This window comes from Ambystoma mexicanum, chromosome 11 (assembly GCF_040938575.1).
Source record: "Ambystoma mexicanum isolate Mex_15411 chromosome 11, UKY_AmexF1_1, whole genome shotgun sequence".
Lineage (NCBI taxonomy): Eukaryota > Metazoa > Chordata > Amphibia > Caudata > Ambystomatidae > Ambystoma > Ambystoma mexicanum.
This window is the reverse complement of record NC_090934.1, coordinates 941,751,501-941,763,835: the sequence shown is the minus strand read 5'-3', so window position 1 is coordinate 941,763,835 and position 12,335 is coordinate 941,751,501. Positions and strand designations below refer to the sequence as shown.

At 44.0% G+C, this 12,335-nt stretch overlaps 1 protein-coding gene across 1 annotated transcript in view; it reads left to right on the top strand.

Annotated features, from left to right (window-relative positions):
- Window positions 1-12,335, top strand: part of LOC138505078 (mucin-5B-like) — a 2,064,041-nt gene that overhangs the window by 1,982,809 nt on the left and 68,897 nt on the right. The window contains exon 37 of the mRNA XM_069625397.1: window positions 406-514. Within this exon, the coding sequence (XP_069481498.1) occupies window positions 406-514 (109 nt within the window). The remainder of the gene's footprint in view (window positions 1-405; window positions 515-12,335) is intronic.

The window sequence follows — 12,335 nt, the reverse complement described above, 5'->3', positions numbered from 1 at the left end:
CTGGTCTAGCAGTGTGGCAAGTAGGGCATGGCTGCATATTCTTTTCAAAACAATCTGATATGATATATGATATGATAGGTTATTTATAACACGCTTAATACCCAGAGGTTTCTAAGCGCCGTCCCGGGGATCGAACCTGTGTTGCTCCGTGTCGTCTTGCTTCCAAGCCGGGCACGTTGCATTGAGCTATCCTCCTGTGATATAGTAGTGGCTGTAAATCTAGACAATTCTATTGACTGGGTTTCTGCTAAATTAGCTCCCAGCATTTACGTCCTCTGTCAGGTCTTTTGAATTTTGATAGCTGTATCTTGTAACTAGGGTTTGTCTTGAGAGAGTTTGTTCAGATTTACATTTTAACTCGTCAGTAACTGAATAATTAATGTCCTTATTAACTTTTTTCCAAAGATGCAAACCTCTGCCATCTCAAGACTAAAGTGATATACTACTCTCAATTCGATAATTCCAGTTTTGTGGAATATGGCTATTGCGAAGAAGATCGTAGCACAACCGATGGGTAAGTTTGTGCACAAATGCTATTTTCTAATTGGCTCTTCTTTTTAAAATGTATTTTGTTTTTGTATTTGCCACGTACAACATTATACATTGAAGTTATACATTCAAATGGAATCTGTCTATGCTAAACAGTAGACAAGTAAATCTTAAAATGTAATCTTCACCAAAGCAGCCATTACAATTTAGATACTGACACTGCATCCCTTTGACAGGGGGATTATTAATTACTCATATCGGTGGGTTTGCTTTTGAGAGCAGGCAGGGGCATACGAGAAGGATTCCCATTGAGACCATGGGCCGTGTGATTAATCGCAGGTATTTGTCCCTTCTCCCCTACAGAAAGACTCCCCCTGTTAGGCTAGGGTGGGAGACTTCTCTGCAAGAAGCTCCCTAGGGGTTGAGGCAAGTGGGACCTCACAGAGAGAGACTGCACTTTTAGGGACAAGGACTCTGTTCCTGTGAGGAACTCCATCATGGAACTATATAGGGCTGTCTTCCATGGAGAATACTATGGAGGCTTCATGTTTGGCGGAAGGCAATGCAAGAAGAAATCCAGCTGAAAAAAAGAAGGAAATATTACTTCAAGATGTGTATATAACTGCGACGAGTCATAGCAGAAGGAGGACAGGAGGGTCTGATATGCAGGGGAAGCCCCCTGACCTTATCACAGCTTGTGAAGGCATAGTCAAAGTACATGGTGGAGCCCATGGGCTTGGAAGAAGCAGAGGAGCAGTTTGCGAGACGCTGGAATCCTGGTGTGCAGAACCGCAAGAAAAGTGGTACGAAGCAGAAGAGAAGGAGAAGGTACTTGGTAGTGGTGCAACCATGCAAGCAGAGTGGTGGGCATGACGCCTGAAGAACAGTGCTGTCATGATGCCTAACCCCGGGGACCCAGACCAAGTCCAGCAACCCCGGAATCAGGTATCAAGTTACCCCAAGCAAGCCCAACAACCCCCACTAGGGGCTATTTGGGTGCAGTCCTGGCGCCTATGGCGCCAGGCTCATATGGAGGGTCAGTCCCGGCGCCATAGGCGCCAGGCTCATAGATTAAAACTTACCTGATGCAGACCATGCTGCAAACTTACCTGATGCAGACCATGCTGCAAGAGCTAAAAGCCAAACGAGGCTTGGAAGGGACTATTTTACCTAGGGACTATTTTTTTACTCGAGTGGGGCTGGTGAGGAATACTTACCTGGGACTACTTTGGGGGCTATTTAAACCACGCCCGAAGAGCAGCAAACGCTTCGGGTTATTCTGCATCTAGCAGCGTAACGCTCACCGTGCCTGCAAGTCTGCATCCAGTCATCTGCCACGCCCGCCTCGAGTTTGGAGCTCCTAGAAAAAGGGAGAAAGAAGGAGAAAAGGTTAGAACAAGAGCAATACCTTTGATCCTTACCTGAATTCCTGATCGATCGCGCCTTCGAGCTGAAGTTATTTTATGCGCGTCGCCTCGCCTGCTGCACCGCCGCGCTGAACTCACCGGCCTTCACAGCATCTTCACATTTCACTGCATCCTCCTGCATGTTACCGCCGCACTCCGGCACCTAAGGTGAAGACAAGAACAGCATGGTGAGCCAAGGGAATACACAGAGGAATACCCCCCATAGACCTACCTTATTTTACCACTGGGGGTACTATTCTTCTTCACAGGTCAGCGCAGCTTCCACTGCATCCTAGCCGAACCCCGGCCCCTAAGGGGAAACAAAAGGACAGCAAAGTGAAACAAGGGACTAACAAGGGGAACGCTCCTCACCACAAAAGACTTACCTGATTTTACCGCCAGAGGCATTATTCCCCGAGACTTCATACTTTCTCTCAGTGCCTGAATGAGGGAGAAAGCAATAGGTTACATATTACATTATTTATTGAACTGTGTTGGATAATACAAATCCTTACCAGAACATTACATGTTGCCACGAGGAACTCTTCAGTAGGGTCAAGCTGCAACCTGCAAGGAATCGGACAAGAGTGAAAGTCAGGCATTTGAACTCTTACGAACTACATACTTACGGCGTCTTGCCGGGACTATCAGAGTCAATATTGTCCTTGAACTCACCAATTCCTTCGAGCCAGTGAAGCAACTGGTTATCTACGTGCCCCTGCGCTCAATGCAGATGGAGAGCTCATCTTTTCAAATCATCAGGTGAGACTATAAGAGGGAACATCCAAGGTGATCAGTGGGGAGAACATTGGGGTGGGGGGGATCTACGCTCAACTCCACGGGTGGTTAATTTCCTTTCTCCACTTGCAGAAGAATATTCCTACGGGCCAAGCAAACGAAGCTAGGTGGGCCAGTCCAGTCCGTCATCTCGGCCCTACCCGTCACATTGGTGGAGACCGCAGCAGTCCAATCCAGATCGACGCCTCTGTGGGAGCCAGGTGAGCGTAACAAGTGCAGATATTACTGCGCTAGGAATTTTGAACAACTTCCGAGCGTCTGCAGATGAGAGATGTCTGATGCTGACAAGAGAACGGGAGACTGAAGAACAGTCAAGAGAGCGAGAAGCAGTACCTGAGCAAGGGCTGAGCCATGCAGCCCTTCCCCACATTATGAGCAGTATCAGGGAAATAGGGAACAGAAGAAGGCTGTCTGGTAATGAAAGACTGGGAGTATATGATATTGAAACATCTGCTGCCCTTTTTGTCAAGGGTTGGGCTTCCAAAGGAGATCCTTACAGATAAAGGAACGACTTTCATGTCCTGTCTAATGAAAGCAGTAAAGGAATTACTTAACATCAAAAGACGCCGAACCTCCGTCTACCACCCTCAGACAGATTGGTTAGTAGAACGGTTTAACCAGACCCTAGGGAAAATCTTTAAAAAAGTTGGTAGAAACATATAGAAAAAATTTGAATATAATGATACCCTGGGCCCTGTGCGCAGTCCAGGATACCCCTCAGACTTCCCTGGAATATTCCTTCCTTGAGTTACAATAGGGGAGGGAACCTCTGGATGCTCTACATATGTTAAAGGAAACCTAGGAAGAGAGAGGAGGCCATTTTACCCATAGCACATAAAACCCAAAATTGAAAACACACATGGCAGCAGTAGGGAAGACCGTAAAATGACTTCTAGGTCAGGCCCAAGAACATCAAAAAGCAATATATGATAAGCATGCCATGATCCAGCCCTTTTCTATCAGTTAATCAGTTCTAATGCTACTTCCAACATCTGACAAGAGGATTTCCAAGTGGCATGGACCATATAAAGTACTAGGAAAAAAGGACCCGTAAACTATTTGATCTCCCAACCTGGTAGACGTCAGAATACCCAAGTCTATAATGTTAACTTACTAGAGTGGAAAGTAGATTCCAGCGAAACAATTATGGTCACTATGTCCACCCTCCTTGTTGACCCTGAAATGGAAACTCAATTGATTTCCCCAGAGTTGCCACTGTCCCACCAGGAAGATCTGCAGGACTTACTGGCTCAATTCCCCAAAGTTATTTCGGAACAATCTGGGAGATTTTCCAACTTCTTCCATTATATCTGCACATCACCAGGAACAACTGTCAATTTAAAGCCTTAATGGATCACTTCAGAACACATTATGATCTTTTAGTTTACTAAAGATAATACAAGAATGTAATCAAAGTATCCCACTCCTTCTTCCAGTCCACCACAGTTGACAGACTGAAAACGTTTTGCAAGCAGAGTCAGTAGGCAATGTTTAGCCAGTAAGGCATTCAGTAGTGTAACCTGGCTACCCATTGGCAGGCACGTTGATGGGATATAAATATGTAAATATTATTTGAAACATTTTTTTTAAAGTGTTAAGGTTAAACCAACAAAAACCTAAAGTCTACACAAATTTGAAATAATAAGTTAACGTAACAACAAAATGCACTTTATCAATGAATAAAAAATAAATATTATATTAAATAAAATATCATTATAACCTTTACTCGCCTTGTTTTTTGTTTGCAATATTTTGTTTTTGCTATGAAATGTTTTGTAGTGAAAGTGATGTAATGTGTTTTATGAATATCTGTTTGTATTTAATAAAAAAAACTGTTTTATTTATTTATGTTTGTAATGTGTATTATATTTGTGCTGCTTTTGATGGTATTTACATGTTGCCTTGTTTACTCAATTTGATTTACAACACATATTACATATTTGCATATTTTGAATGCATTGTATAATGACTATTAAACTTTAACTTTTACTAATAGTGTAAATTATAAATCGTGTGTGTATATATATATATATGTGTTATTTGTTGAAGTCAATGTTACTAGGTTTTTACTGCATCTGATATTTTAATAGTTGTTTAGTGTATGTTTTATTGGAATGTTATGTTTATTGATTACTATATTGTATATTTGCAATGATCACATGTAGTTTGTTCATTGATATTTATATATGTTAGGTACGTATGTTAGGTATATTCTGTATATTTCATTTTCTTATTGAACCTTTTTGAAGGAATCATGCTTGTTTATACAACTATTTAAGTTTGGTATAAAGTAGTTATTTTGGATTACAAACATGTTTATACTTTGTTTTACCATTTATTATAGGTGTACATTTAATGTACTTTACAATAGTTTTACATTGTCAACCCGCAATTCCGTTGGCGGGGGTTAGGGTGTTTTCCGGTCGGTAGTCATTGTGTGCTGTTGTGTGAGTCTATGTGTGGTTTGTTTTGTTGTTGCAGTGTAGTGAAGTTTGTGCGGATTGTTGTGTTATAGGCTTGTGGTTGTGTTTGGTTACAGTTTGAGAGGTATATGCAGAGGGGTGAAATTGTTAGTGTATTGGTTATTTGGACAAATGCTAACAATCACAATTCTATCTGAGTGTGGCACCTGCAGACATGTTAAAACCAATCTAGATGCGACGCCGGCTAGTGTTTACGATTACGTCTGGATGCAACGCCTGCTAATGTTCATGATTACGTCTAGGTGTGGCACATGCTAACATTCACAATTCCATCTAAGTGGGGCATGTGCTAATAGTCACAATTCCATCTAAGCGTGGCATATACTAATAATCACAGTTCCCTCTGAGTGTGGCACATGCTGACCTTCACGATCCCTTCTAGATGCAACGCCGGCTAATGTTCATGATTACGTCTAGAGACAATGCCGGCTAATATTTCCGATTATGTCTAGAGGCAACGTCGGCTAATGTTTCCGTCTAGAGGCGACACCAGCTAATGTTCACGATTACGTCTAGAGGCGGCGCCGGCTAATGTTCACAATTACGTCTAGGTGTGGCACATGCTAACATTTACAATTCCCTACAAGTGTGGCCTGTGCTAATAATTATAATTCCATCTAAGTGTGGCACATGCGGACCTGCACGATCCTAGCTACATGCGACGCCGACCAATGTTCACAATTACGTCTAGGTGTGGCATATGGTAATAATCACAATTCTATTTAAGTGTGGCACATGCTAATAATCACCATTCCATCTAAGTGTGGCACATGCTAAGAATCACAATTCCATCTGAGTGTGACACATGCCAACAATCATAATTCCATCTATGTGTGGGACATGCTGACAATTCCATTATATCTAGATGCGACTTAGGCTAATGTTCAAAATTTAATCTCTAAGTGTGGCACATGCTACCCTTCACAATTCCACATGCTACCCTTAACAATTCCATCTAGGTGTGGGACATGCTACTGCTCGCAATTCTATCTCGGTTTGGGACATGCTAACATTCACATTTATATTAAGATGCGATTCAGGCTAATGTTCATGATTTCTTCTACGTGTGGCCCATGCTAACATTCACAATTTCTTCTGAGTGTGGCACATGTTGACCTTCATGATCCCCTCTGGAATTTGATGCCGGCTAATGTTCATGACCACGTCCAGAGGCGGCATCAGCCAATGTCTACGGCCACGTCTAGGTGTGGCACCTGCTAACAACTACAATTCCATCCAAGTGTGGCACATGCCAACAATTACAATTCCGTCCGAGTGTGGCACATGCTGACCCCCACGATCCCATCCAGATGCAACGCCGGCCAATGTCCACGACCACGTCCAGGCTTGGCACATGGTGACAATCACAACTCCATCTAAGTGTGGTCCATGCCAACAATCACCATTCCGTCCAATTGTGGGACATGCTGACAATTCCATTCTATCTAGATGTGACTTAGGCTAATGTTCACAACTTCATCTCTAAGTGTGGCACATGCTACCATTAACAATTGCCTTTAAGGGAGGCACATGATACCATTCACAACTCCATCCAAGTGTGTCACCTGTCATCACTCACAATTCTATCCAGGTGCGGGACATGTTACTGTTCACAACACTGTCCAGGTTTGGGAACATGCCAACATTCACATATATATCAAGATGCCATTCGGCCAATGTTCACGACTCCATCTAAGTGTGGCACATGCCACCATTCACACCCCATCCAGATGCGACACAGGCCAATCCCCACAGTTCTCTCTAGGTGTGGCAAAAGTTAACATTGGCAAGTAAGTTAATGTATTATGCAATGCAACAATTACAGTCCAGCCATGAATCGATTTAGGCTGGTTGTCACAAATCTCTTTAAGTATGCATGGTGTAAGTCTATTGCAATCTACATTATGGAAATTTAGGGAAGAGTGGCAGAGGCTTTCTGGAGTAGAGTAATTGCTCTGCACCCCACCCATGCCACACTTATGGTTGTTGTCAGTGTCTGTTGACTGCTGGATTCAGTGGCTTCCCCTGCTGACACCGGCAGACACGTCTTGGAGCCTCTGATGCAGGAGCCGCCCTTTGCCTTAGGGCCCTTAGCCGTAGGGGCTGCACGGGCAGAGGGCTACCCAGGGAAGGTCACTTATGACCTGGAAGGAGTACCAATCACAGAGGGAGAGTGGGCTGGGAGGCGGGAGGGGGAGAAACACAGAAAGGAGAGCAGGTTTGGAGCTCAGGCATCAAGGGTCGCAAACAGGCCTGGGAGGGTCCCAAAACAGATGGCAAGTACAAAATGTGGGACCACAGAGGGGCCTGGGGGTACAACACTCACCGGGGGCTGCAGGCGCATGATGGCAGCGTAGCGTGCAGTGCCTGTCTGTAGGCCCGGCTGCTTCTTTGGAAGTGACCAATCACGAAGGGAGGGCAGGCCGGGAGGGAGAGAAACACGGAAAGAGAGCGGGTAGGGAGAGCAGGCAACAAGGGTTGCACACAGGCCTGGGGGGGGGGTCCCAAAACAGATGGCGAGTACACAATTTGGGACCACAGAGGGGTCTGGGGGCACAACACTCACCAGGGGCTGCAGGTGCATTATGGCGGCGTCGCGTGCAGTCCGGGTCTGTAGGCCCGGCTGCTTCTTTGGAAGTAACCAATCACGAAGGGAGGGAGGGTGGGCCGGGAGGGGGAGAAACACGGAAAGAGAGCGGGTTGGGAACGCAGGCAACAAGGGTCGGACACAGGCCTGGGGGGGTCCCAAAACAGATGGCAAGTACAACATTTGGGACCACAGAGGGGTATGGGGGCACAACACTCACCTGGGGCTGCAGGCGCATGATGTATCATTGTAGCAGCAGTGTGCGGGGCAGTTCCCTGCAGTTGAGCCTGACTTGGGTGGCTGAGAGGAGGAGCATTGGTTTCCGACGCCAACGGTGGGTTTAAAATCCCTGTGTACCCAAGCATCATCGTAGCAGCAGTGTGAGGGGCAGTTCCCCTGCAGAATCCGCAGTACCTGTGGTGGACCGTGGTTATGTGGACAGTGGATACGTATTTGTAGTATACAAATCTAATTTTCCCCATGTGCAGAGAAAATGGGAGATTGGAGAAAACAGAGAGCATAATCTCTGTGTGACTGTGACTGCAGCCCGCTCGCCAGTGCGTTTGAGGTTGCAATCAACTCCTCGGACGCCAGATGAGCCGACCGAAACAGCTGATCCCAGCTGCAGCTGAGTGATGTGAAACAAAGGTAATTGGTACTTTGTTCTGGTGTGGCAATTGGGTTCCATAGATGGCTGGGGAAAGGATTAAAGCAGTTGATTTTTACAGCACGGCATAACCTCCACGTGTATGTGAGAGTTCTTTGACACTTTACAAACCTTCAGCAATATAACATCGATCATCTGAAAGAGGCTCTGCAAAGTATACTGCATTTTGATAAGTTCATCAAAGTGATTGCTATCACGGCAGCCTCAGCAGGAAAAGGTGAATAGAGGGGTGCCATCTATGCTTAACTAAAGTAGGAAGAATTTGAGCCAAGCACATCCAAGTGTGCAGCAAGTGTGCCTCAGTCTGCAGTCTATGGCTGTGCAGCAGTGCCCGTAAATAAAAGACACCTTTGATTACAACCGGGCCCGAGTGATAGAGAACAGCAGACTGAGTATTTGGAGGAGCTGGAGGATTTGGCTAGCAATAGAAGCAATTCTCACCAAGAGAGTCTAGAGCTGGTAAGACTTTTATTTGCCTGAAGTTGTTTGGTCAGTGAATTTAAAGATATTGCGATTGAGTGGTGAAAGGGCCCTGTGTAAAAGTTACCTGACTAGTATCATTTTTCATCTTGGTACTTGGACTGAAAGCCGCTCTACAGGTATTGAGCGACCTGAACAGGGAGACAAGCCATGGCTGTGTCACACTACAATTGACGTAGTTCACGGCCCCCACCTAATGCAACTAATGTAGAGGGGGACCAAATAGACGTAATGTTGCAGGAGCAGCTTGCCAATAGTGCTAGTCGGGCAGAGGCCTTGTCCCCGGGAGCTAGACATACAAACTTACTTTCCAAGTCGGTTGCCCTTGGGCCTGGTGCACTATACAAAAAAATAAAATACAAATATAAGTTAGCCCCTAAAAACAGGCAAAGCAAAGTTATGGGCTTTTGTGTGCCCAAAGAACATACGATCGCTAATAAACCATCCACTCCTAAAGAGGGTGTTTCCAACGCCCTATATATAGACCTAGCTGATTCCAGCGTGTTGGATGCCTCTTTCCTTTGCCAGGAAATGTGTGAGGATTCTTTGTCATGGGACAGTGAAAACACAGGGAATGCACAGGTGAGAACAAAAGCGACAACATTGAGTTTGAAGCAAGAGAATTCTTCATAACCCCATCACGAACAAGGCCTGCAAGGAACTTGGACACACTCTCAAACGTAAATACTTCGGGCCCTCACCAGTTGCGGCGCTCCATTTGCTATTGGAATCAATTGTCATGTTAAATATTAAAGAGTCAGTCTCAAATTATTTGGATTTATTAAAAGAATTTGGGATAGGATGGAGCAACAGAACACTGCTGCATACGTGAGAGAGAGGCCTTTATCCTCACCCACAAGGATCTTGGACCTTGAGACAAGGGAAGATGATCTCTTAATTTGGCTTCTAAGTTTGAGAGTGAGCTCTTGCTAGAGAATGAATCACGGTTAATGTGGCAAAGAAAAGAAGCTCAAGGAACAAATCTTCAAGAAAGTTCCTGAGATCGCTGACGAGGATCTAGGAAAATACTGAAGAAAATTATTGTGGTAAATCAAATAATACTAAAGTAGGGAAGGGGCGTACTAAAAAAAATGTCCAAATAATCCCCCCAAAAAGTGGTGAAGAAAAAAGCAGTGCTGCTGGCTCAACAAAACATTAATGACTTTCTGCCACGTTGCAATTTAACACGAATGGGGACCTTAACGCCACAGGCGAATGAAAGGAGTAAGCCTTTAATGGAGAGCCATAACCAGCCTGTCATCGTTATTAATCGTTAATCATTAATAATGTAAACGAGCAAAGTGAGGGGCTTACCAGTGGGCCAGAAAAATCTAATGAGAGGTCTGCTTCAACAGTTCACTGTGGCAGAAGGGATGGCCTAGAGGGACAAACGGAGACTGTTCCTGTGAACTATAAAGAATTGTCAGATTATGACTCCTGCACTCTTGGGCTTGAAACATTTTAGCAGAAAAGTGGGCACTCAGATTCCTCCATTCAGGAGACATCGACTTCATATCAGTTCCATCTTTGGGTTTGAACAGATTAACTGTACATTTCTTCTCAAGATTTGTGGCAAAATTAGTGTGGGACCAGGCTGACACACTGAGAACAATGGGATTTGATTTAATTCATTTTCGCAACCAAACACAAATAGTTAACTTTTTTCCATATAGGGAAAATTTTCAAGATCTTGAATCCACTAAATATCGTAAAGGGCAGAAAGTGGGTGATGGGCTAGCTACTTCTCTAAATGTGGTGGGAGGGGCCGCTGGCCATACGGATGGATCTATGGGAGATTGGTCTTGGTTATTGGAGGCTATGTGCAAGAATATAAAGCCTCAAGCAAAGCAACCGAATCTTTAACTGTCAGCCTTTAAATGTTGTATCCTGGAACTGTTGTGGATTTAATAATGTATGGGAACTACTTAATCCAACAACCACATTACACAGTTATGATATTTACATGATCCAGGAAACAATGGCCTCTTTGCCTATTGCTGTTAATAGTTTCCAGGATTTTGCTCAATTAGCTAAAAAGCCCAGCCTAGGGAGGCATAGTGGGGGTTTGTCAATATTTAGTGACATTAGTTTGGGTCTTTAGGCCTGTTTGTTTAGTGGCAACGTTTTCTTGATTCTGGCTGTTGGAATTAAAATTCCTGAAATCAATATGGAAATTGTGCTACTGAATCTATATTGGAATCCGACTAAGGCATCACTTTGGTTGGTGAGGTTCAGGTCACGCTCCCAATATTATGGCAAGGGGGGATTTTAATGCTGAATGTGACACTGAACTTTACAGTCTTAAAACCTCAAGGATAAGAAGATCACATTTGGAGTCTAGACAAAGGGGAGAATCTTGGTGCGATGTCTTTAGAATTTGGGACCTTTCTTTAGTGGTTCCTAAGGTGGAGGAGGTTGGAAAAATACATTACACCGGTTCTAGGGGAATAGCTACCTCATGGATAGACCACATTTTTATATCCTCATCCCTGGTTTCCTATATCCTCATCCCTGGTTTCCTATTGTTCAGTACTTAATAATCTTGAGGTCTACTCCAATGATCACCAGCCTATATCTATTTAGTACTTTAAAAAATTGAATCTCATCCCTGGTTTCCCTTTCTAGAAATGTGTAATAAAGGATTAAGGGTGAGATGGAATACCTCCCTACTTAATAGATTTACTTGTCAAATAAGAGTGGTTGCAGGAAGATCTAGCAGGTTAAATCCCTTCACATGTAGGAATTTGATTACTACTGTAGCTGAATGTTTGGCATGTGTGTCATCAAAGGGTCGATATTCAGTCATAGTAATCATGCACATCAGAATGATTCTAGAGACATAATTAGATGCATGGGGCACTCTAAGATCTAATTACAGTGTCGGTAGAATGGGAGGCAGATGCATAACTGGTCTATAGTAGATGCATAGATACATACAATACAGGAGTTTATACAATGCAGACCGGGCATAATGTAAAAGGGCACTCTGAAATCTATTTGCAGTGCAGGCTAGATGGATGGCATTACTGGTCAGTATCCTTTAGGCATTTGATGAGATTCTGTCTAAAGTGGATGTAAGTTTGGTCAGCTCGTAGGGGAGATGGTAAGGAATTCCAAAGCAGTGCTGCCTTAACAGGGAAACTAATACCCCTGACTTTAGATAATTTGAATCTTGGCATGCATAAGCAGTTAGTGTTAACTGTTCTAGTGGGCCTACTTGAGGATTTTCTGTTGATTCTCTCAATAAGATAACATGGCGCAGCATTGTTTAGACATTTGTAGGTGAGAGAAGCCGTTTTCTTTAATAACTTTGTGAAAGACAATGGGCTCCACATTAACTATTCAAAAACAAAAACAATGGTGCTCTCAAGGAAGAGGAGAAAGATCCCCAAATGAACTTGCTCTATGAGGGAGAAACCATAGAG